The 25,041-nt window shown below is 38.8% G+C and overlaps 2 protein-coding genes across 6 annotated transcripts in view; both read right to left on the bottom strand.

The window, feature by feature from the left end:
* Window positions 1-2,191: 2,191 nt before the first annotated feature.
* LOC109558826 (C-type lectin domain family 2 member F-like) lies at window positions 2,192-12,782 on the bottom strand. Of its 2 annotated transcripts, XM_019960143.2 has the most exons (5): window positions 12,245-12,776; window positions 11,656-11,748; window positions 6,253-6,437; window positions 5,386-5,492; window positions 2,192-2,346 (listed from the first exon to the last, which is right to left on the bottom strand). In XM_019960143.2, the coding sequence occupies exons 1-5, from the start codon at window positions 12,336-12,338 to the stop codon at window positions 2,232-2,234; spliced, it is 594 nt and encodes a 197-aa protein (XP_019815702.2). In that variant the 5' UTR covers window positions 12,339-12,776; the 3' UTR covers window positions 2,192-2,231. The 2 variants fall into 2 exon arrangements, with proteins under 2 accessions (XP_019815702.2, XP_070646249.1); XM_070790148.1 differs by lacking the exon at window positions 11,656-11,748 and having other exon boundaries at window positions 12,245-12,782.
* A 6,423-nt stretch (window positions 12,783-19,205) lies between these two features.
* Window positions 19,206-25,041, bottom strand: part of LOC109559677 (C-type lectin domain family 12 member B-like) — a 35,562-nt gene continuing 29,726 nt past the window's right edge. For 2 of the 4 annotated variants that reach the window (XM_070790147.1, XM_070790144.1), the window contains exons 8-9: window positions 22,201-22,309; window positions 19,207-20,816 (exon numbers count right to left, since the gene is read on the bottom strand). In XM_070790147.1, coding sequence (XP_070646248.1) covers window positions 20,800-20,816; window positions 22,201-22,309 — 126 coding nt within the window. In that variant the 3' untranslated portion in view covers window positions 19,207-20,799. Of the gene's footprint in view, window positions 20,817-22,200; window positions 22,310-25,041 lie in introns of all 4 variants that reach the window. The other 2 variants (XM_070790146.1, XM_070790145.1) reach the window with 2 other exon arrangements.

Raw genomic sequence — 25,041 nt, 5'->3', positions numbered from 1 at the left:
AAAACCCTGCAGGTGGATAATTTTTATTTTAAGGGTGTTTTGTTGGGGAACTTTCTTTTCTTGGGACAGTTCTTACTGATTTCAAAGGAGATAGTGACCAACAACCAGAAATATTTAGTCAGTGATCTACAATTTACAAAGCTCTTTTTATCTGTATTATTATACTTACATTACAAAATTATATTTATGCAACAGGCATTAGAAATGTTGATAACAAAATTAAGATTCAGAAAAATCAAGAGATTGGCCTGAGATCATTCAACAAACTAAATATAGATATGTTGGGGCTGGAACCCATATCTTCTGGTACCTCTTTTCTGTTTTCTTTGTTTGCCTTCTTGTATAATTCACCTTCTTTCTGCACTATTTTAACAAGAAAGAAACAAGGTATTTCTGAGGAAACCTGACAGAAGATTTCTGAGGAAAACTTGACAAAAAAAAGATGATATCTGAGGGAAATCTGACAGAAAAGATATTTCTGAGGAAACCATGAGAGAAAAAAGATTTCTAAGAGAAAACTTAAAGAAGGCTATATCAAAGGAAAACTAGACAGAAAAAAGGTAATTTTGAAGGAAATTCTGACAAAAGAAGATGATTTCTAAGAGAATGCTGAAAGAAATGCTACGTGAGAGGAAAACCTAAGAGAAAGAGGGCAATTATGAGAAAATTCTGTCAGAAATAAAGAGACTTACTAAGGGAAACATGGGCTTCCTTGGTAGCTCATATGATAAAGAAACTGCCCACAGTGCAGGTGACTGAATCCCTGGATCCAGAAGAGCCCTTGGAGAATGGAATGGCCACCACTCCAGTATTCTTGCCTGAAGAATTCCGTGGACAGAGGAGCCTGGCGGGCACAGTCAATGAGGTCGCAGAGTCAGACATAACTGAGTGACTAACATTTTCATTTCAAGGGAAACATAAAACAAAAGAGAAAATTTCTGAAAGAAATTTGAAAAAATGAAGGAGATTACTGAGGGGGTGCCAGAAGAAAGAAGGAGACATCTGAGGAAAGCCTGACAAAAAGAAGACAATTTTTAAGGGAAACTTGACAGAAAGAAAGAGATTACTGAGGGAATACTGACAGAGGAAGGAAATTTCAGAGAATATTCTGAAAGGACGAGGCTCTGATATAAAATTTGAAAGAAATGAAGAAGTGCTGTGATAAAATCTGACAGAAAGAGATTTCTGTGGGACACCTGATAGAAAGAAGGAGATGTCTAAGGGAATTTTCATATATGATGTAGACTAGTAAAGTAATTCTAACAAAAAGGTTTCTGAAGGATTTCTGATAGAAAGATTTCAGAATGTATCAAATGTTAAGAAGGATATATCTGAGGGAAACACGACCGAAAGAAAGAAATTTCTCAAGAATATCTGACAGAAAGAAGATGATTCCTGAAAGAATTTTGACAGAATGAACGAAATTATTCAGGCATTTCTCACAGCCAACCGCAGTTCCTTCTTGGGTCCATTCTCCAAACTCTTCTTTCTAGCACCTAGTCTCCCTTTGCACCAAAGACCTACGTCTCAAGCTGAGGTGCACTGTCTGGGACATGGAACTTGCACATAGGTCCTACTCCTCCTGCCCTCCACAGACCTGTTGCTTCATTCCACTCAGGTCCCCTGAAGATTCCTCCCTTCCCCAGCTAGTACCCCTAGCTATGAGTGGGCTTCTCTGAGTGAAGGAACCTCTCCTCTTTTTCAAATATTCCTTGGGGTCCTGGTCCCTTCCTGTTTCCTCTTTTTCTTCCTTTCTTTTGTCCAACCCAGTTGTGTGAGGACTTTTTCTTGTCTTTTTAGATGTCCAAATTCCTCTAATAGTGTTCAACAGTTGCTCTTTGAAAATTGCTCCATTTATAAATGTACTGATATATATACATATATTTGGCAGCATATGGGGTCTAGTTTCCTGACCAGGTATTGAACCTGGACCCCCTGAATTGGGAGTGCAAAGTCTTAGTCACGGGACTACCAGGGTAGTCCCTGTAGTTCTATTCTTAATGCATTTGTCGGCAGAGGCAAACTCCATGTTCTACTAATCCACCACCTTGACTCCTGTCTTCTTAGATAAATATTCAAATGAAGATAAAAATGATTGAATATTTCATCAGTGAGCTTTAAAAAAGAATATGTCTGATGGAAAAGAAAATGCAACTACATGAATTTATAAAGTATAAAAAGATAAGTTTTTATTTAATCACTTTATTTCCTGTATGGGAAAAATTATTTGTCTAAGGACAAAACCCTTTTCTGCTGCATGTGTACTTTCTTGCATCACTACAATTGTCACTACTTATGCCCTTCTGAAACATGCAGGCACACTCTCCACTTCCATCAATACTGAACCTAGAACAAAACAAAAAGATTCACTCTTTATTGACTGAACTTCATGAGAAACAATAAAGCACAACCTAAAATATGCAGTGCAAACTCTGGTGACTATGTTTCAACATGTGGGATGTGGGGGGAATAGAGGAAGCGAAGTAAGCTGCATTTCTTTTCTTATCCAATTTTTACCTCCAAACTTAACCTGTGATGGTGAGAAGAAAGGGTTCAGGGTAGTAAACACTATAACAAAGGTCCATCTAGTCAAGGCTATGGTTTTTCCAGTGGTCATGTATGGATGTGAGAGTTGGACAATAAAGAAAGCTGAGTGCTGAAGAATTGATGCTTTTGACTGTCGTGTTGGAGAAGACTCTCGAGAGTCCCTTGGACCGCAAGGAGATCCAATCAATCCATCCTAAAGGAGATCAGTCCTGGGTGTTCATTGGAAGGACTGATGTTGAAGTTGAAACTCCAATACTTTGGTCACCTGATGCAAAGAGCTGACTCGTTTGAAAAGACCCTGATTCTGTGAAAGATTGAGGGCAGGAGGAGAAGGGGACGACAGAGGATGAGATGGTTGGATGGCATCACCGACTCCATGGACATGGGTTTGGGTGGACTCCAGGAATTGGTGATGGACAGGGAGGCCTGGCCTGCTGCAGTTCATGGGGTTGCAAAGAGTTGGACACGACTGAGCAACTGAACTGAACTGAACTGAAACACGATAAATCATTTTATAAAGGATGGAATTCTTTCTTTTATACTTCAAAATCATGCATTTTCAGTCACTAAGTCATGGTCTCTTTGTGACTCCATGGACTGTAGGCCTGCCAGGCTACTCTGTCCATGGATTTTCCAGGCAGGAATACTGGGGTGGGCTGTCATTTCCTCCTCCAGGAGATCTTCCCTACCCAGGGATGGATCCCATGTCTAATGTGTTTCCTGCACTGGCAAGTGGACTCTTTACCACTGAGCTACCTGAGAAGCAATATACTTCAGAATAAAAATGATCAAATAAAATTTTTTGCCATTTAAAGATTATATAAAGGGAGACATTATAATTGACATTAAATTGACCACTCTTCACTTGTTAAAAAAAAAAAAATCAGACAGTCTTAAGGCTGAACTAGATGTTCACTCATCTACTCTTGCAACTATTGTCATTTGGGTATTTCTTGCTGGGTAGGTTATGACACACATAAATAATTATAAATAAAATATCTTGAAGGGATTTACTAAATTCCTATCTTGGGTCATATATAAAGAGAGGAATTTGAGAGTTCAAAATAAGGAAAAGAAAAATAGAATGGAGAGTTATGATGATTCCTGGTATATAATTTCTGTTAATTAAAATGCTTCCAGCCATAGGGAGTTACTTTGTGACACTGGTGTCACTTCCTAACTTCTAGTGTAACTTGAAATTTTTATCTGCCTGTTTCCAAAATGTATGCGATTTCTTTTCCTATGCATTCTTTGGTGTTGAGAGCTCAATAATTGTCATAGGCTGAATTATGTACCCCCCTCTTCAAATATATATGTTGAGGACCTCACTACTCATAGCTCAGAATGCAATTATCTTAGGAGATGAAGTGTTTTAAAATGTTGGTTAAGTTAAAAAGAAGTCTTTACAGGGGGCCCTATTCCAATATGGCTGATCTCCTCATAAGAAGAAAAAATCTGGGCACAGATCGGCAAATGCCAGAGGGAAGACCATGTGAAGACACAGAGGAGAAGATGGCCAAGGAGAGAGGCCTCAGAAGAAATCAATCCTGCCAAACCTTTATCTGAGACTTCCGGTCTCCATAACTATTGTTTAAGCCACCGAGTCTGTGGTATTTATTACAGTAGCCTGCCTTAGCAAACTATTGCACCAATTTTAACCAACTTAGTTGTACTTCTCTCATCTTTTTTTCGAAGTGGAGCTGTATATAATACACAATATCTTCTCTCAAGAAAATTCCATAATTGTTAAGTTTGGTAGTCAGAAAGTTTATGTTATACTTTGTCATGTATTTTTCAAAGTTGAAAACATAATGATTGGCTATATTATTGGGCTCAAATCATTGCATGTGTATTTTCACCCCAAATTGGATATAAACACAGTGATGACAGAAATTTCTCTAAATTTAGCAACTCCTGTTACTCTGCTACATCATACACATTCTATCATGTCTAGCACCAAATGCCACTGGACTGAGACAGCATCTATCTTTAGTAGGTGCTCAATAAATTGTAGCTAGTGCCTTCTCTCTATGGGGAAATCAGTATCTTTCCAATTTCTTTCTCCTCCATGAAGTTGGAGAAGATCTTAAATATTTCAAGAACAGAAGTGAAGTCTACAGGCACAATCAGTTCTTCAAGCTTAGGAACATAGAGAAAGTCTAGATTTTCAATGGTCAATGGAAGCAAACATTTTGCCTTTATCACTTAATTTTCTTCCATTTCAGGCCACCAGTGGGTGTAGTAAGTGTAGGTTTGAGTAAACTTTCTAAGACTCCCATGCCAATGAGAATTTGAAGCAATAGTAAACAAACAAACCAAAGGCAAAGCCCTGAGAATAAGGCAAGGTTCATACACGCTGGATTTTCATTTCGTCTAGAATAAAAGTAATCTTTGTGGCTCACGAGTAGTATAGTCCATCTGAATGTGTAGAAATAAATATTGGTATTTGACCTTCGCCCAAGATCATATATTTGTCTGAAGCTTCTCTTTGGCATTTAATTTGTTGAGGGGCCTTTTTGGGAGATGGTGTAGAGGAAATTATGGAGGTGGCTAATCATAGATTTCTGCTTCCCTGATGGCTCAGCAGTAAAGAATCTGTCTGTAATACAGGAAATTCAGGTTTGATCCCTGGGTTGGGAAGATCCCCTGGAGAAGGAAATGGTGACCCCCTCCAATATTCTTGCCTGGGAAATCCCATGGGCAGAGGAGCCTGGCAGGCTGCAGTCCATGGGATCACAAAAGAGTCAGGCACAACTAAACAAACAAGAACAATTATAGATTCAGAGTTCTTACCATCCTTAACACATTTATGAACAAATACAGGCTATTAATGCTTACCAGTTGCTGAATACATCTCCATTTGTCCATACCCAGAGTTTTCTTGTGCTGTCCATTTTCAGTCCAATCCAATAGTAAGACGGTCCCAGATAGGGCATCAAAGATTCCTTTCACAAAATACAGAGTGCTCTCCTAGTTTTCTCATTCTTATTACCTCCAATGCTAAGGTCATTTTGAGCCCACTACCCTCTTGCTAGAGTTATTGCAACAGCCTAATAACATATACTCTGCTTTTATATTTGTAATTCATGGGCACATTACATTTAAAAGAAAATGATTGTTTTAAAACTTAAGTCAAATCATGCCATATTCTTTATTTTTCATTTTCTGCAATATCTCCTAATTCTAGTTTAAAAAAGCCTACAAGAGCTAGATGGTCCCTATCCCTCACTCACAGTCTCATGTTAGGTACATTGACTGGCTGCCTCTTTTCTGTTCATTGAATTTTCCAGGCAAGTACCTACCTTAAGATTCATGTTCTCACTATTTCCTTTTCTGGGAAGTTTGTCCCCCAGATATTCTCTTGACCAACTAACTCCCCTATCTACATTACATTTTTGCTCAAGTGTTATCACTGAGTTGACTATCTTACTTGCAGTCTACCCACTGAAAACACTCATAAAATCCTCTCAACTTACAATTTTTTGCATAAAATTTAATTTACTAACTTGCAACATACTATATAATTTATATGTTTATTATGATTATTTTGTATTCCTTGTCTCTTCCTATGTGATTTAACCTCTATAAAGACAAAGATCTTTGACTGTCTCATTGACTGATCTATTACACCCTTGAGGTATACCTGTTACAGAGCAGCTACTCAATAAATTAAATGGAATATATATTGTGAAGGAGATATCTAACCACTTCATTCCTGGAGTTGAATATGGCCAGAGATCCAGAGTGAGCCATGCATTTTTTCTGGCCATCCATCCAAGTTTTTTCACGTTCAGATTGAAAGAAGCAACTATTATTGATTCGGTTCCAGCTTTGTGGACATATAATTGCATCCTCAGAGCATGTCTTGTTGAAGATCATTGGATTTTTAGCTAAAATTAACACAGTAATTGAGGGGGGAAAATGAAGAAAGTGTAAGAAAATGAAAAAGTTTAACCTTCACTGTAAAAGATTCTCATATATTTCAGACTGAGAAAATATATGTTATTTCCATGTTCAATTCAAATTATATAACTGACATAATTCAGGAAAATTAAAGATCAAGAACAGAGCATAAAACAAATCACCACTGAAGAATGCAGATCTATGCATACTTTAAAATGGTGATAATAAACAAACTTTCAGAAACAATCTTCTTTAGACATTTTTTCTTCCATTTTTTTTTTTCATACTACTGGTATTTTCTTTATTTACCTGTTTTTGCCCCTGTAATTTACTATGGTGGCTGGGACACATCTCAGGTCACCAATATTAATTTAAAAATGATTTTATTTTTTTAAATATAAATTTATTTAATTGGAGGTTAATTACTTTACAATATTGTATTGGTTTTGCCATACATCAACATGATTTTAAAATGTCAAGTTCAAATAAACATCTTGTTCAAAAATCAAGTATTTGGCTCAGAACTTGGGTCACCAGAAAGCCATGTTTTCTAATTCACTCACTAATTTGTTCATTCATTCAACAATTATCATTTGAGCTTCCACCATGTGCCAGATAAACTTTTGTAGCTTTAGAAGCACAACTCTATAAATAAGATACAAAAATCCTTCTGCTTAATGGGACTTACACATCTAGTAAGCTATACTGCTGCTACTACTGCTAAGTCGCTTCAGTCGTGTCCGACTCTGTGCGACCACAGAGATGGCAGCCCACCAGACTTCCCCGTCCCTGGGATTCTCCAGGCAAGAACACTGGAGTGGGTTGCCATTTCCTTCTCCAATGCATGAAAGTGAAAAGTGAAAGTGAAGTCACTCAGTCGTGTCCGACTCTAGCGACCTCATGGACTGCAGCCTACCAGGCTCCTCCATCCATGGGATTTTCCTGGCAAAAGTACTGGAGTGGGGTGCCATTGCCTTACTAGTTTGTCATAAAATGCATCAAAGTAAAGGGGATTGGGACTGTTGGTGGAAAGAGGTGCAATTTTAATGCAATAGTCCAGACAGTGTTCCACGAGATATTTATTATAGACTTGAAGGAGGTAGCTGGGTAGGGGCATATTCACATATAGGGGAAGAGCTTCCCAAACAAAAAGAAGACCTAGGACAAAAGACAAAGATAAATGTGTCTTCCTTCTTCACAAAATAGTAAGGATGCCAGAGGACTGGAGAAAAAATGAAATAGTAAGAGATGAGATCACAGAGATAGTTGAATGACCAGATCCAACAGAGCCTTATGGCAATTAGTAGGATTTTGGCATTGCTCCAACAGAATAAAAGACCTCTGCAGCATTTTGCACAGATCTGATTTGTCTCAAAAAATTGTTAAAAATATACTCTAGAACTGTACTGCTTGAAATGGTAGCCATAGCTAGGTGTGACTATTCAGCACCTGAAATATTGCTAGTCCAAATCCAGGTGTCTTGTAAGTATAAAATGCACACTGAATATCGAACACTTACTACAAAAAATAATATGAAGATCTCAATAATTGTTTACATAGCTACATGATGAAATGATAATACATTGACTACGTTTAAATTTAATGCAATTAAAACTGTTTCAATTTTTCTTTAATTTCAATGTGGCTGTTAAAATTTAAATGACATTTGTGACTCACACTACATTTTCACTGGGCATATTGCTTTAGAAGGTCAAGAGTGGAAGAGAGAAGAAGATTTAGAAGATGGAAGATGTGGACTGGGAATAATCAAGAGGGTAGAGATGATGAAAAGTACTCAGATTGTGGTCATATTTTGACAGGCCAGGCAGAATTTTCTGATTATATTTGGGGCTTGAGAGTGGGGAAAAGAGTCAAAAAAGGACTATAAAATTTTTGCCTTGAAAATGGAAAGATAAAGTTGGTATTTCCTGAGATGAGGGAAACCACAGATAGAAGGGGCTATAGAAGATAGAAGTTTATCTATCACATTTTCTTTTGTCATCTTGGACAATGCTAGGTTTGAGATGTTTGTTAGAGAGTCAAGTAGGTGGATTTAACAATTTGGAATTCAGTGAGAAGAACCAGACTGGAGATGTATATTTGGAAATCATCAATATTAATGTAAAAGTTTTAAGTCTGGTTCAGGTTACCGAGAGTACAAAGACAGATGAAGAGGGGACCTGCTCTAGGACTGAACCCGGGGCAAAGGTAAGAGGTCAGGGAGAAAAGAAGGAACAAATACAAGAAACCTGCAAATAAGCAACAGATTAGGTAGGAAGCAAGGCATGAGAAAATGCTGTTTCGGAAGTCAAATGAACAAATCATTTCCAAGGAGAGAGACAGTGCTGACTACTACACAGATCAAGTTTGATAAAGACTAGGAATTGACCTGGAAGTTACTAATGGACTTGTAAGGTAAATTTGGTAGAAAAAGAAATGGGAATATGAGCAAAGTAGATTTAACAGAAAACAGCAAAACAGACATTAGGAAAAGCTAGCAAAGATTTTTCAAGGAGGCTACTGTACAGAGGAGAAAACAAATTGGTAGATGAAGGAAGAGTAAAGTCTAGAGAGTTTTGTTTTGTTTTGTTTTGGCAGGGGGAGTAGGAGAGATATCACTGTATCATGTTGCCCATGAGGATGTTTCAGTTGAGCATGAAAAGGCTGATGACATAGAGAAGAGAGACAAGATTTACTAGAGTAATACTAATCAGGTAAGAGGCTATAGGATCTAGCATAGAACATGAACACTCCATCTATATAGTACCAAGAATCTGGATAGAGTTTATGGGTAGAGATAAGAGGTAATACAATAGGTGTGGTGATGAGAGTTATTTGGAAGTTTTCTACTAATTGTCATAAAAATGCCAAGCTGGATGAAGCACAAGTTAGAAGGAAGGTTGCCGGGAGAGATATCAATAACCTCAGATATGCAGATGACACCACCCTTACAGCAGAAAGTGAAGAGCAACTGAAGAGGCTCTTGATGAAAGTGAAAGAGGAGAGTGAAAAAGCTGGCTTAAAGCTCAACATTCAAAAAATGAAGATCATGGCATCTGGTCCCATCATTTCATGTCAAATAGATGCAGAAGCAATGGAAACAGTGACAGACTTTATTTTCTTGGGCTTCAAAATTACTGCAGATGGTGACTGCAGCAATGAAATTAAAAGACACTTGCTCCTTGAAAGAAAAGTTATGACCAACCTAGACAGCATATTAAAAAGCAGAGACATTACTTTGCCAGCAAAGTTCTGTCTAGTCAAAGCTACAGTTTTTCCAGTGGTCACATATGGATGTGAGAGTTGGGCCATAAAGAAGGCTGAGCACCGAAGAATTGATGCTTTTGAACTGTGGTGTTCGAGAAGACTCTTGAGAGTCCCTTGGATTGAAAGAAGATCCAACCGGTCAATCCTAAGGGAATCAGTCCTGAATATTCATTGGAAGGACTGATGCTGAAGCTGAAGCTCCAATATTTTGGCCACCAGATGTGAAGAACTGACTCCTTGAAAAAGACCCTGATGCTGGGGAAGAATGAAGGTGGGAGGAAAAGGGGATGACAGAGGATGAGACAGTTGGATGGCATCACTGACTTGATGGACACAAGTTTGAGTAAGCTCCAGGAGTTGGTGATGGACAGGGAGGCCTGGTATGCTGCAGTCCATGGGGTCATAAAGAGTCAGATGTGACTGAGCGACTGAACTGAACTAAACTGTAAGATTGGAAGCAAATATATAGACTTGATAATGAAGATGTGGAAAGACTCCCTAAAGGTTTGGATAGAAAGGATAAAGTATAAAATAATCATCTATGGAAGTGAGAGAATTAATGCACTCAGTTCAGTTCAGTAGCTCAGTCGTGTCCGACTCTTTGTGACCCCATGAATTGCAGCACGCCAGGTCTCCCTGTCCATCACCAACTCCCGGAGTTCACTCAAACTCATGTCCATCGAATTGGTGATGCCATCCAACCATCTCATCCTCTCTCGTCCCCTTCTACTCTTGCCCCCAATCCCTCCCAGCATCAGGGTCTTTTCCAATGACAACTTTTCACATGATGTGGCCAAAGTATTGGAGTTTCAGCTTCAGCATCAGTCCTTCCAGTGAACACCCAGGACTGATCTCCTTTAGGATGCACTAGGGGAATGTAGTATAATTGCTAGACCCCAACCCACTTCTTTTAAACTCTATCCTAATTGCACCTGGTATGATTCTCTGATGCTAATGTTTTTTTTCTCCTCAAAGGCAAGCTCATTGATAAATGCCTACTTGATCTCCTGATTCAGCACAAACACTCCTCCCATCACAAAGTCTCACTTGACTACTAGCAAAGTGAAGTGAAAATCACTCAATAGTGTCTGACTATTTGCAACCCCATGGACTATAGAGTCAATGTAACTCTCTAGGCCAGAATACTGGAGTGGGTAGCCATTCCCTTCTCCAGGGGATATTCCCAACCCAGGTATCGAACCCAGGTCTCCCACAATGCAGGCAAATTCTTTACCAGCTGGGCCACAAGGGAAGCCCAAGAACACTGGAGTGGGTAGTCTATCCCTTCTCCAGCAGATCTTCCTGACCCAGGAATTGAACCAGGGTCTCCTGCATTGCAGGCAGATTCTTTACCAACTGAGCTATCAGGGAAGCCCAACTACTCGAGGTAGACTTATAATCTCTTCTTCTGCTTCAAACTGAATGTACTTCTACTTAGTAGTTATTTTATCATGGCTCAGGCAGTAAAGAATCTACCTGCCAATGCAGGAGAACTAGGTTCGATCCCTGGGTCAGGAAGACACCCTGGAGAAGGAAATGGCAACCCACTCCAGTATTCTTACCTAGAAAATCTCACCTGGGAGGCTACAGTCCATGGGGTCGTAAGAGTCAGACACAACTGAGCAACTGACACTTTTTTCTTATCATGTTTACATGCTTTTTTCTTCAGTTAATAATGAATTCCTTCCAGGGCAGAAAAATCTACTTTTTTTTTGGTATCATCATATGCCTGAAGTTCAAGAGATATTTATTAAAGGAATGTTCACTCTAGAAGACAAAGCAGAGTAACTAATTTTGAAGAAAAACTAGATGGCTCTGGTAGGGAAAATATTTTCTGAGTCCAGTTGTTCAGTGAAGGGGAAGGAAAAGCTAGTTACTGGTATAACCAAATCAATATTAATACAATCAATATATTTTTAGCAGCAATTGTTTACTCACATTTTTGAGGAAATCCTAACACTGCCCAAAGAAGAAAGGCAATACCTCCACAAATCATACTTGACATGATTAGCATTTTCTTTGTTACTATACCTGTGGAGAACATGTTACTGTTTATCTTGTAAAGAAAAGCAAACAAGTAAAGAAACAAAAGGCCCAAATAATTTTTCCCCTCTATCTTCTCTACATGCTATAGTTCACAACCCAGTAATTAACACTTAGGAAAATGAGGAAAGGCACAGAGATCTAATTTGCAGCAGCAGCAGTCTCAAAAGTGCTTTGGCTCTACTTTTTGGTGCCATTTCTGAGAATTATGTTACTCAATCTTCTGTCTGGATTCCAGAACAGAAAAACAAGTTTCTCCTGGTGCTTTTTAATGAAATACTGCCCTTTCCAAGAGATGGGTGTTAATCCGGCGGAGAAGGGTAGATCCACAACTTCTCTGACGTCTTTGCTTTATAAAGAAGATTGTTTCTACTTAAGGGTCAGATTATGTATGATATAAACCAAAATTCTGAGGATGCAAGGTGGGATCAAGAAAGGATGCTCAGTTCCTGTATCTGAGGGCAACTTCTGTCTTCCCTCTTACCTGGCCTTTTGATCCTCTGCTCCACAACCTTCCTATTCTCAATCCTTTCACTCTCCATCTCAGACGCTCTTGGAGAAGGCTCTTTGACAGTCATAGAGGGTGGAATAATCCTGGGGATGAACTGATGATTATATCTGATCCTCACTGCAGAAAAGCAAGGTGCCAGTTTTCTTCGGGGAGCGGGCGGAAGCAAGATTCAACTGGAAACAGTGCAGAAATCTAGCATCCTCCACTCAATCTCAGAACCGAACTTCAGGCAGATGTCCCCTTGGCCGGCGCATATCATGTGTCCTTTTCTTTTAGGTTTTCATGAACCTGGGTAGTAACGGCCACCAGGAAATTACCAACCGGTACTCTAGCTGCAGGGGCGGTGGATCAGCAGCCTGGGATTGGTTGGAGCACAGTGGCAACTCTGAGAATTTCATATCTGATTGGCTCCTTCTCTCTCACCCGGTAACTACTCAAAGCAGAGCCCAGAAAAGCCACTGTGATCCAGTTTTGGCTTCTTTTTACAGTCTCCCGAAAAGCTCAAATCTGAGACAATTTTACATGGTGGGCTTACAGTCCATGGGGTCATAAAGAGTCGGACAGGACTGAGGCGACTGAGCACGCACGCACGCACTTACTTCAGAAGGAGTGTTTAAAAGTTTCAGATACAAAGAAGAAAAGGTTAAAGCATGAGGTTTGTAATGAATATTACAAATAGATACAATGACAGATATGTGGGTGGAGGGGTGGGGTCGGGGGGTCAGGAAACAGCTTCCTTTGGTTTAAAATAACATTTTCTGCCTATACAAATTTGTCTTCATTTTTCTAGCTGACCCTTTCCAATGCAATTATGTGCAGACTGACCAGATTTAGCAAATTAAAACCTAGAATTTCCACTTAAATTTGAATTTCAGGTCAACAATATATCAGTTCAGTTCAGTCGCTCAGTCGTGTCCAACTCTTTGCAACCCCATGAATTGCAGCAGGCCAGGCCTCCCTGTCCATCACCAACTCCTGGAGTTCACTGAGACTCACGTCCATCAAGTCAGTGATGCTATCCAGCCATTTCATCCTCTGTCGTCCCCTTCTCTTCCTGCCCCCAATCCCTCCCAGCATCAGACTCTTTTCCAATGAGTCAACTCTTCACATGAGGTGGCCAAAGTACTGGAGTTTCAGCTTTAGCATCATTCCTTCCAAAGAAATCCCAGGGTTGATCTCCTTCAGAATGGACTGGTTGGACCTCCTTGCAGTCCAAGGGACTCTCAAGAGTCTTCTCCAACACCACAATTCAAAAGCATCAATTCTTCAGCACTCAGCCTTCTTCACAGTCCAACTCTCACATCCATACATGACCACTGGAAAAACCATAGCCTTGACTAGACGAACCTTTGTTGGCAAAGTAATGTCTCTGCTTTTGAATATGCTATCTAGGTTGGTCATAACTTTCTTTCCAAGGAGTAAACGTTTTTTAATTTCATGGCTGCAGTCACCATCTGCAGTGATTTGGGAGCCCAGAAAAATAAAGTCTGACACTGTTTCCACTGTTTCCCCGTCTATTTCCCATGAAGTGATGGGACCAGATGCCATGATCTTCGTTTTCTGAATGTTGAGCTTTAAGCCAACTTTTCCACTCTCCTCTTTCACTCTTTCATCAAGAGGCTTTTTAGTTATCAACAATACATATTACAAATAAATAAAAATATTGCATAAGGCATACTTACTTGAAAAACATATTATTTTTAATCTAAATTTACAATTTAACTGAATAAGATATTCAGGTATCTTATTCAGTTAATTCAAAATACAAGATGTATTTTACCTGACAACTCTACTTAGATCACAACATTTTTTAAATCTTTTAAATTATTAGGTGTTCCAGGGGTTGGCTGGAGGTTTTTCCTCGATTCTCTGTTTACATTTCTCTGTGAACCTTAGGTTGTGATGCAGCCCAGGGACTGAGAACAGGAAAGGAGCAGGGAACAAAGAGAAGACAGATTGCTGTCCCTTTCAAGGTGGAAAGAAACTAGAGAAAGCGGAAGTAGAAAAAGAGGACATGAAGTGCTGAGAAGCAGATGTGGAGAACTTAGTGCAGGCAGTTTATTTTGAAAGTGAGAGCAACAGTGAAGGAACAAGAGAATTGAAACAGGAGACCTGTCAAGCAAGTCACCACTGTGGATATCTGGAGGTTCATTTAGCAGAGAAATTCTAGCAGCCATGGTTAACACCATCAGGCTGTTCCCTTCTCTGTCATTTTCAGCTGTAATGAGCTTCTCTTGAGCCTGAGAAGGAGAGCTTGATGTTTTGCCTTCAGTGGCAATAAGGCTCTTGTTCCCTAGGGGAGAAATTTCAGGCTTTGTGTCTTTTCAACAGTGACTGTTCTTCATCTCCTCAGACCTGAAACATAAGGGAAATTTGCTGATATGTTGTGACCTGCTTTCAGACTTACAGAATCCGGTGCAGTTTGTAAAGTACCTCCAGGTATCTGTGATTTACCTCTGTGTCCCCAGTTCTCAGGGTGTCTGTGCTCTCAAGCAAAACCACAGTCTGCCTTTAGCAACTTGTTAAACATTTTGGCTGAATTCTTGATAACAGCTTCTATGAATTGAGGCTTTTCCCCCGGTGAGCAAGATTGCATGCCCTATCTTTCTTTGAAGGTACCTGTCTTTTTCAGATTTCAGCTTAGCTGACTGCACTATAACCTCAGAGCTCTGATAGATTTAAGCAAAGTTATGAATTGGTAATGATGCAGCTCTATGTAGTTGTAAAAGCAGGAGTGATCAACTTCCCACCCTGCCCTCAGAGTGTCACTGTTTCTTCCCTTCCAGGGGCTTTGTTCCAGGGACCCAGCCTTGCAGCCCTTACAGGTTGACGTGTTTGCTCAGTGCAGTGGGATAAATTTCTGCCACTTGCCATCAAGCTTTCTGTCAAGACCTGAAGGAATTAACGGATACTGATGGCATAACTGACTCGATGGACGTGAGTCTGAGTGAACTCCGGGAGTTGGTGATGGACAGGGAGGCCTGGTGTGCTGCGATTCACGGGATCGAGTAGAGTTGGACATGACTGAGCGACTGAACTGAACTGAACTGATGCTTCAGGGTAGGTCCTGTAACTCTCCAAAGTAACTGGCTGCAGTGCTTAAGACAACCATTTGATTCATTGCATCACAGTTGAGGTGACAGGTTTTGACACATCCTGAAGTTACAGACATGAGGATGGGGTCTGGTGGTTTCTGTGGTTAAATGCTTAGGCAGCAGAATGTGGGAGAAGTAAGGCTTTCCCATGCAATAGTGCTGTGACCAAACCACGTAGAACCCAGCCCTTGAACACACTAGCAAGGAAGTGCTAAGTTCCTAGTCAGGCACATAAAACCCACTTGCAGCATCAGAATCTCCTTCCTGGAATCTGACATGCAGACCTGCCTGATCACTGTGCATAACTCCATATTGTGAAAAAGGAGAGGAGAGCTAAGCAACTGCCATGCTTTCTGTATGTGTGATACTGTTCCTTAATAAATGTTCTGTTGGGAATGCATTGTTTGACCATTAGCTTTTAAATATGTATGTGCTTGGTAGGTGTTGTGTAATCAAAGAAGGGAGATCTCCCTGTTCCTACCACAAAACTGTGGCTTGTATCACATAAAACCTCCTACCAAAAAATTATTATCCGAGTTGAACAGAATTTGTAAAACAACTGAAAAGGCAAACTCAAGGGACTTTTTATATTCTACATGCTTTACATGTAGAATATAAGGGACTTATATCCTACATGCCTGCTAGAAAACAAACAAATAAAAACTTCTCTTTCTAGAAAAATATCACTCATAATCTTTACTGTTTTTATATACATGTGCATGTGCTAAGTCGCTTCAGTTGTGTCTGACTCTTTGCTACCCTGTGGACTGTAACTCGCCAGGCTCCTCTGTCCATGGGATTCTGGAGTGGGTTGTTATGCCCTCCTCCAGGGGGTCTTCTCAACCCAGGGATCGAACCCAGGTCTCTTGCATACATGGTTGGCATTTAATGAAAAATTGTGAAGCATCCTAAAAAAAAAATAGACTAAATGACAAAACATTAATTGACAAGTCAAGTAATAAAAACTGACCTATAGATACTGATGATATCAGATAGGAAATTTAAAATAAAAATGATCAGTGTGTTCAAGTAGAGAGAAAAGTGTAAAGAATTTCCACAGCATAGAAATAATTCAGGGGTCAAATGAAAACTCCAGAACCTAAATGAGTTAGAAATGACATTAAAAATAATTTAATTAAGGATTCAGTTCAGTTCAGTTCAGTTGCTCAGGCATGTCTGACTCTTTGAGACCCCATGAATCGCAGCACGCCAGGCCTCCCTGTCCATCACCAGCTCCTAGAGTTTACCCAAACTCATGTCCATCGAGTCGGTGATGCCATCCAGCCATCTCATCCTCTATCATCCCCTTTTCCTCCTGCCCCCAATCCCTCCCAGCATCAGAGTCTTTTCCAATGAGTCAACTCTTCACATGAGGTGGCCAAAGTATTGGAGTTTCAGCTTCAGCATCAGTCCTTCCAATGAACGCCCAGGACTGATCTCCTTTAGGGGGGACTGGTTGGATCTCCTTGCAGTCCAAGGGACTCTCAAGAGTCCTGTCCAACACCACAGTTCAAAAGTTCTTTGACACTCAGCTTTCTTCATAGTCCAACTCTCACATCCATACATGACCACTGGAAAAATGAGGGCAAAAGGGAATTCAAGAGATAAAAGTGTTTAGCCACTGGCATAAAAATTCCATTTTTAATGATTGTACTTGTTTTTCTCTTTGGAACCTCTCTGTGGGTCTCTTTTTTGAAACTGAATATGTCACTATGACTGTTGTCTCTGTATTCTGGAATGAAGTTACCCTTCTCCAGAAAAGAGTCACAAGTTACTTCTCTCAGGATCCAGGACTTTATGAATTTTGACCCCTTAATCCCTGAATAAAGGTTGAAATTTCTTGAAAACACAGATGATCACAACCGGGGCTGCAAGATTTTCAAAGGGCTTGTTTCCTTTTGGTTCAATCTTACAGTGAAGGTAGAATTACTTGAGTCCCTATCTCATGGTATTTAGAAAAGCCAGAGGAACCAGAGATCATGGATTTAGAAAAGGGAGAGGAACCAGAGATCAAATTGCCAACATCTGTTGGATCATCGAAAAAGCAAGAGAATTCCAGAAAAGCATCTACTTCTGCTTTATTGATTATGCCAAAGTCTTTGACTGTGTAGATAACAACAAACTATGGACAATTCTTCAAGAGATGGGAATACCAGACCACCTTACCTGCCTCCTGGGAAATCTGTGTGCAGGTCAAGAAGAAACAATTAGAACTGGACAGGAAACAACAGACTGGTTCCAAATTGGGAAAGGAGTATGTCAAGGCTGTATATTGTCACCCTGCTTATTTAACTTATATGCAGAGTACATCATGAGAAATGCCAGGCTGGATGAAGCACAAGTTGGAATCAAAGATTGCTGGGAGAAATATCAATAACCTCAGACATGCAGATGAAACCACCCTTATGGCAGAAAGTGAAGAGCAACTTAAGAGGCTCTTGATGAAAGTGAAAGAGGAGAGTGAAAAAGCTGGCTTAAAGCTCAACATTCAAAAAATGAAGATCATGGCATCTGGTCCCATCACTTCATGGCAATTAGATGGGGAAACAATGCAAACAGTGACAAACTTCATTTTCTTGGGCTCCAAAATCACTTCAGATGGTTACTACAGCCCTGAAATTAAACACTTGCTCCTTGGAAGAAAAGCTATGACCAACCTAGATAGCATATTAAAAAGCAGAAACATTACTTTGCCAACAAAGGTCAGTCTAGTCAGAGCTATGGTTTTTCCAGTAGTCATGTATGGATGTGAAAGTTGGACCATTAAAGAAAGCCGAGCACTGAAGAATTGATGCTTTTGAACTGTGGTGTTGGAGAAGATGCTTGAGAGTCCCTTGGACTGCAAGGATATCAAACCAGTCAATTCTAAAGGAAATCAGTCCTGAATGTTCATTGGAAGAACTGATGCTGAAGCTGAAACTCCAATACTTTGGTCCCCGGATGAGAAGAGCTGACTCATTGGAAAAGACCTTGATGTTGGGAAATACTGCAGGCAGAAGGAGAAGGGATGACAGAGGATGAGACGGCTGGATGGCATCACCAACTAGAGATGGACATGAGTTTGAGCAAGCTCCAGGAGTTGGTGATGGACAGGAAAGCCTGATGCTGCAGCCCATGGGGTCACAAAGAGAGAGACATGACTGAGCAACTGAACTGAACTGAGCTCATAGTATGGAGATGACTTTGTTCTAACTTTCATTTCTCCAAGACCCAGTGTAGTGTTAGTCTCTCAGTCATGTCTGACTCTCTGCAACCCCATGGACTGTAGCCCACTAGGCTCCTCTGTTGATGGGATTCTCCAGGCAATAAAACTGGAGTGAGTTGCCATTTCCTCCTCCAGGGGATCTTCCCAACCCAGGAATTCAACCTGGGTCTCCCAGGTTGCAGGCAGACTCTTTACCGACTGAACCATCAAGGAAGACCTCCAGCACCCAGGATCTGTCTAAATAAAAGTTAAAATTTGCGTGAAAATGCAAACATCTTCTCAGAAAAAAAAAAAAAGGCATAATGATTAAATTAGTTCTCTGAGCTCCTGTTTTCTCCTGTTTTGGCCTGATTACTTCTTAGCTTTAATCAATGACTAAGGATATTTTCATCTAGGGCGTCTCTTGTACCTCAGTTGGTAAAGATTCTGCCTGTAATGCAGGAGATCCTGTTTTGATCCCTGGATTGGGACGATCCTCTTGAGAAGGAAATAGCAACCCACTCCAGTATTCTTGCCTGGGAATCCCATGGACAGAGGAGCCTGTCAGGCTATAGACCATGGGGTCACAAGAGTCGAACACAACTTAGTGACTAAACCACCACCACCAAGGATATGTTAACATAAAAGAGAGGATTAGTGGTAGATTACATATTCCTTAAGTATCAGCTCTGTTGTCTTGAGAATCCTTCACAGATTTCCTGTTGATAAATATATGTAATAATCTGGAGGAAAAGAATCATATTATCATAAAATGGAGCACACCTCAGATGTTTGTTTTAATTTATTGTTTGAACTTTGAAAGCTATCAGAAATTATTTTTACATGATTCTCACAAGTGCAAATTTCAGAGATTATGATTCACCTAAACATCAGCCTCCCACCTACAGGATTCAGTTTTCATTTACCAGAGTGTATTAACTCTGAGTAATCACATGAGGTACAAACTTTGCTCCTATGTAAACAACAGATACTCAATCTTGTCACTTAAAAAATTTTTTTTCTCCAGGGTTGGTCACTGAGAATCTCTTATTCAGTTCAGATATAGATAGTAATGTGTACCGTTCCTTTTTCTCCTTGTTTCCATGTTGTTGAGATACTGTCAGCAAAATAATATAGTTTTTAGAGCACTTCTACTCAGATAATGCTCTAGGTCATGCTAATTCTCTTAGGGGCTTGAGTGAACTTGTGAAAATTTTCTGTTTATCATTAAATGCAGCATCATTAATCCAGTCAAGGGGTCAAGGAATTATCTTGTCTTTTAAGACCTTTTATGTTTGATGGACATGTGGGCAGACTATTGATAATACAATCATAATGCAATCAAAAACTCTCTAGCTGAGTTTTAGAAATCTGACATAAAGCATCTAGCTGAAAATACTCAAATATCCTGTCAGAAGGAGTGAATAACATGTTTATAGCATGACAGGAACTTTTACCACATTGTACAAATAATAATCTAAATACAGTTATGAAAGAAATCACTCACTGTGGGAATATTGACTCTACCATCATTTTAGAGGGTCTCAATATGCAGTCAGAGGAACTTAGTGAAGAAAGTATATTAACAAAAGTAGTTGTGTGAAGAAAATGACACTGAAACTGTCTAAAGGAAGTGATGCCAGCAAAAAAAAAAAAAAAAAAAAAACACACACAAAAAAACAAAAAAAAAAACTTCACAATTAAAGAAACTGTTGAAAGTATTTCATGTCTTTGAGCACAGAAAGGATAAAACAATAAAAGCTTATCCCAACTTAGAAAGGAGTGTAACAATTCCTTCAGTATAGACATAATAAGGTGTATTGAAAGAAGTTGTAGCCCTGTTTATACTACTCTTTATAAACAAAATAAACCACTTTAATTCTCAAAGTTTCTAATATTTCAAATTAAATTTGGACCAGATAATATCAATTTTATTAAAAAAAAAACCTTTTGCTGTATAATTATAATCAACTGAAGATGAGTTTTTAATGTTTTTACAAAAAGTTTTAAAGGTCACAAACCAATCAAATTTACCACATTTGTTTCTGAGATTGTTTTTGCATAGTTTCAGCTTACACAGTCATTTCTATATCCTAAACTCTTGTAAGTGCTTGAATTTACATAAGGTTGAGAATTTGGTACATCTACTTTGTTTTCACAGGTACAATAACTACTAGACTCTTTAGATTTTCCAATTGTTAAATTTCCATTGAACACTGCATGCTTCACTGTTTTGGCACTTGAAATACTTATGGAGGTACCAAACCTGGAAGAAAAAGATAAATAAAAATGGGTCCTGTTCTTTATCTTGAAAAACAATTACCTCGTAAAGATAAACTCTTACTTCCAAAACTTGCTCATTTCGTGTTAAATCATTTTAGTTAAGAGAGAAGACAGTGCCAATAGCTCTGCTGATTCTTTCTACTATTGTTAGAACTCTCTAGTGCCCTCAACTTTCTTGGACTCAAAACTACCTCTGGTCTATCTATTACCACTTTTTATTTTTTATTATCATCTGCTGTTAGAATTTTTAAAATTATTTTTTATTGAAGTACAATTGTTCCACAGGGTTTCCTGTGGCACTTGTGATAAAGAACCCCCTTGACAATGTAGAAGACATAAGAGACGTAGGTTTGATTCCTGGGTTGGAAAGATCCCTGGAGAAGGGAATGGCAACCCACTCCAGTATTCTTGCCTGGAGAATCCCATGGACTAAGGAGTCTGGTGGGCTACAGTCCATAGGATCATAGAGTCAGATACAACTGAAGCGACTTAGCATAGCATAATTGCTTTACAATGATGTGTTAATTTCTACTGTATTTGGATATTGGCATTGATTATTCAATCCCTTATACTATGTATAAAATAGATAATTAATGAGAACCTACTATATAGCACTGGGAACTCTACTCAGTGCTTGGTGAAGAACTAAATGGGAAGAGAATCCAAAAAAAAAGAGGGAATATATGTGTCTGTTACCAATTTTACCCAAGAGGTCATTGAGTAACCTTGGCTTTCCCAGGACACTATTGATTTATGCCTGGTACAATTGGTATAATTACTTGGTATAATTATCAATAGTGCCTCATTTCACTCTCAAAATCATACGGTCAATAAATGAATCATATGACCAATAAATCATATAGTCATCTGGATTATAGTTCACTTAAAATATTGTTATAATCTTCCTTTAGTAAAGTATATAAGCTCATATTATTTACTTTAACAATGTAAAGTACTAGAAACAAAGCAGAATTTCTTGGCTCCAAGGAGATAATTTATTTTTTATTGCACTGGATAATGTCCTTAACCCTGATTTGACTTTGTCCTTATACCTTGTCTCCATTCCTTAATGTCCTAGGAAAGCATGAAGCAGTCATGTAAAATAAAGGCAGGGAAGTATAGCAACACTTCTGAATTTCTTCCCCCAGTGCTTTCAATTCCAAGGAATTTCTGTATAGAATAGATTTTTTTTTTTTTTCAAAAAAAGAATTGCCTAAGATAGAGAAAAGCTTCCAGGATATCTTTCTTGCCCTTCATACATCTTTGACCATGTAAGAGGGTGACTGTCAGAGAAACATCAACAAAATTAACACACAAGGTATTCCTTTATTATTGACAAAAAAAGAGGAAGAAACAGGTTAACTCACAAGTCAAAATGGAGATATCTGAAACATTCCTTTCTGTTTGATTTGTGTTGTTGGAAACAGAATTCAGAAGCGTCTGGAAGATATATAATGGACGACATCTAAGGAACAGCTATAAATAAAGGAAACATCAGTTAGTTTGAATGGCTTGGAGCTAATTCAAGTGCAACAAAAACAAGTTCATGTCATCAAAATTCCATTCAACGTTCATGTTACTGCTCCCTTGTTCATTGTCCCCTTACCCTCAGTGGGATTTGAAGACCTTCTCTATTCTTCTCAAGTGTTCTATTTAACACCATTACTACACTCTTAACAGTTAGCAGGTGATAGGTGAAAACAAGTCATCAGGTAACCCATCATGTAGACATCTGCAGAGGTTCTAATTTTCTGTGTTCACCATGGAATAGGATCACATTCATTCAACCTTTCCCATGAGACCTCCCAATTCTTTTCCAATTTACCTGTCTTTATGTACTCTTTTTTCTCTCTCTCTCTTTTTTAAGTTATGAAAGTATGATAACACATCCACATGAGACTTGGAAAACATAGAACAAAGTTATATATAGTTCCACTGCATGTGTGCATGTACGTGCACTCGATTGTGTTAGACCCTTTACAAGCTCATGGACTGCAACTTGCCAGGCTCCTCTGTCCGTGGGATTTCCCAGACAAGAATACTGGAGTGGGTTATCATTTCCTCCTTCAGGGAATCTTCCCCACCCAAGGAGAGAACCCATGTCTCTTGCACCTGCTGCATTGGCAGGCAGATTCTTTACCAATTGAGCTACCAGGGAAGCCCTTAGTTCCACTATATATTACAATTACTACTTTAAAAAAATGTACATTACCATATGTAAAATAGATAACCAGTGTAACTTTGATGCATGAAGCAGGGCACCCAAAGCCAGTGCTCTGGGCCAACCCAGAGGGATAGGGTGGGGAGGGAGGAGGGAGCGGGATTCAGGATAGGGGAGACACATGTATACCTGTGGATGATTCACACTGATGTATGGCAAAAAAATCAAAATACTGTTAAGTAATTATTCTCCAATTAAATTAATTAAAAAAAGAAGCCTGAAAATTTTTAGAAATTAAAAAAATACAATTATTTTTTAAGTAGACAAATTAAGATTTTCAGTTGGAGTTTCAATATCAAACTCTCAAAAATTAATAGAAAGAATATACAGAAAAGTATAAGGATATAGTAGACCTGAAAAGTACCATGAACCAATTCAACATAATTAAGATTTATACAATTTTCACTCAACAGTAGTCTATCCTACTCTTTTAATTTTTCCCTCCTCACTGGGCCCTATGCTGAGATGAGTCATAGTATCTTTAAAACTTTTCCTGGCATCATGAATCTTCTCTTGAGATATAAAAGGTATTTTATCTTGCATTAACTTCCAAGATTCTTAAGAGGAAATCTGGAGTTTAAGGTTTGTTTTCATGCTTCTTCTTCATTCAGATTTCAAGTGGTCTCTAACTATCCTCTTTGAGGTCTGACACATACTACAACATGGATGAGCCTTGAGGACATTATGGTGAGTGAAATGAACAGTCACAGAAAAACAAATATTATATGATTCAATTAAATGTAAAGTTAAATGTAAAATTCATTTATTGACTATTACCCTAGTCAAATTCACAGAAATAAAGAGTGGAATCAGGCTTGCCAGGAGGCAGAGGAAACAGAAATTGAGGAGTTGTTTAGTGAGTATGGTGTTTCAGTTTTGCAACATGAAAAGAGTTGCAGAGATTGATGGCACAGCGTTGGGAATGTACTGTACACTTAAAATTGGCTAAGCCAGGAGATTTAATGTTATTTATTGTTCTTTAGTTGCTAAGTTGTGTCCAATTCTGTGTGGCTCCATGGACTGCAGCCCTCCAGGCTCCTCTGTCCATGGGAAGTCCCAGGCAAGAATATTGGAGTGGGTTACCATTTCTTCTCCAAATGTTATGCATATTTTACCACAATTTAAAACAGTTTTTTTAATTGGATGAGAGGAGTGTAACCAAGGTAGTGAAGGTCTCTGGAAGCCCCAAACTTTGAAACTTCCTTCTTTAAGGAAAAACCAGCTCAGAAGAATGATCTCTGAAAAGAAGTAAGTAGCAGTCAGATAAGGTAATTTCCGAAAAGACCTCACAACCACTCAGTAAGGAAGCCATTAATGGCACACATCTGTTCTTCTTTTCTTCCAGTTTGAAAGCTATGTTTTTCATTTTTTATAAATGCAACATCATAATTGCAGTTAGATAATCATTTGCATAATTTTTTATTTATTATTTCAATCCACCTTAGTTTAAAAGCTTTATTATGTGTATCACTCATATTACCAGCATTCAGTCCACATTGCAGACCTTAGTAAACACTTAAGAAGTACTTGTGTGAAATGTTATCAATATTTCACCCAAATTACTTATTACATGAAAAATACCCTTGTCAGAGTCATCTGTAAATTGTCAACCAATTATTTTTAGACACACTTCAGTCTTTGGAGATAAGCAGACTAGGTTTTGAGCTTACTTTCTGCTTCTTATTGCTCATGTGACCTTAAGAAATTTATTTATCCTCTATGAATTTCAGTTTTTGAATCTTAAATTTAGGAATAATGTATAGAGCCTGTTTGGAAGTTAAGTAAAACATCAGCTAGAAGGCATGATGCCATGGGAACTAACAAAGAAAGAGTTTCAAGAATAATGCAGTTAACAGTGAAAAACCTCAAAAAGTTTAAATAATGCATTAAGAGTAGTGACAAAAACTATTTACTATATGCCTATATTAAGCCACATACTGGAAACCTGAGTTGGGTTAATCAGGTTCAAAAGATACAAAATAATCCA

The sequence above is a fragment of the Bos indicus genome, chromosome 5 (assembly GCF_029378745.1).
Source record: "Bos indicus isolate NIAB-ARS_2022 breed Sahiwal x Tharparkar chromosome 5, NIAB-ARS_B.indTharparkar_mat_pri_1.0, whole genome shotgun sequence".
Lineage (NCBI taxonomy): Eukaryota > Metazoa > Chordata > Mammalia > Artiodactyla > Bovidae > Bos > Bos indicus.
Note: the sequence above shows the minus strand (reverse complement) of the source record. Positions and strands in the feature narration are given on the sequence as shown.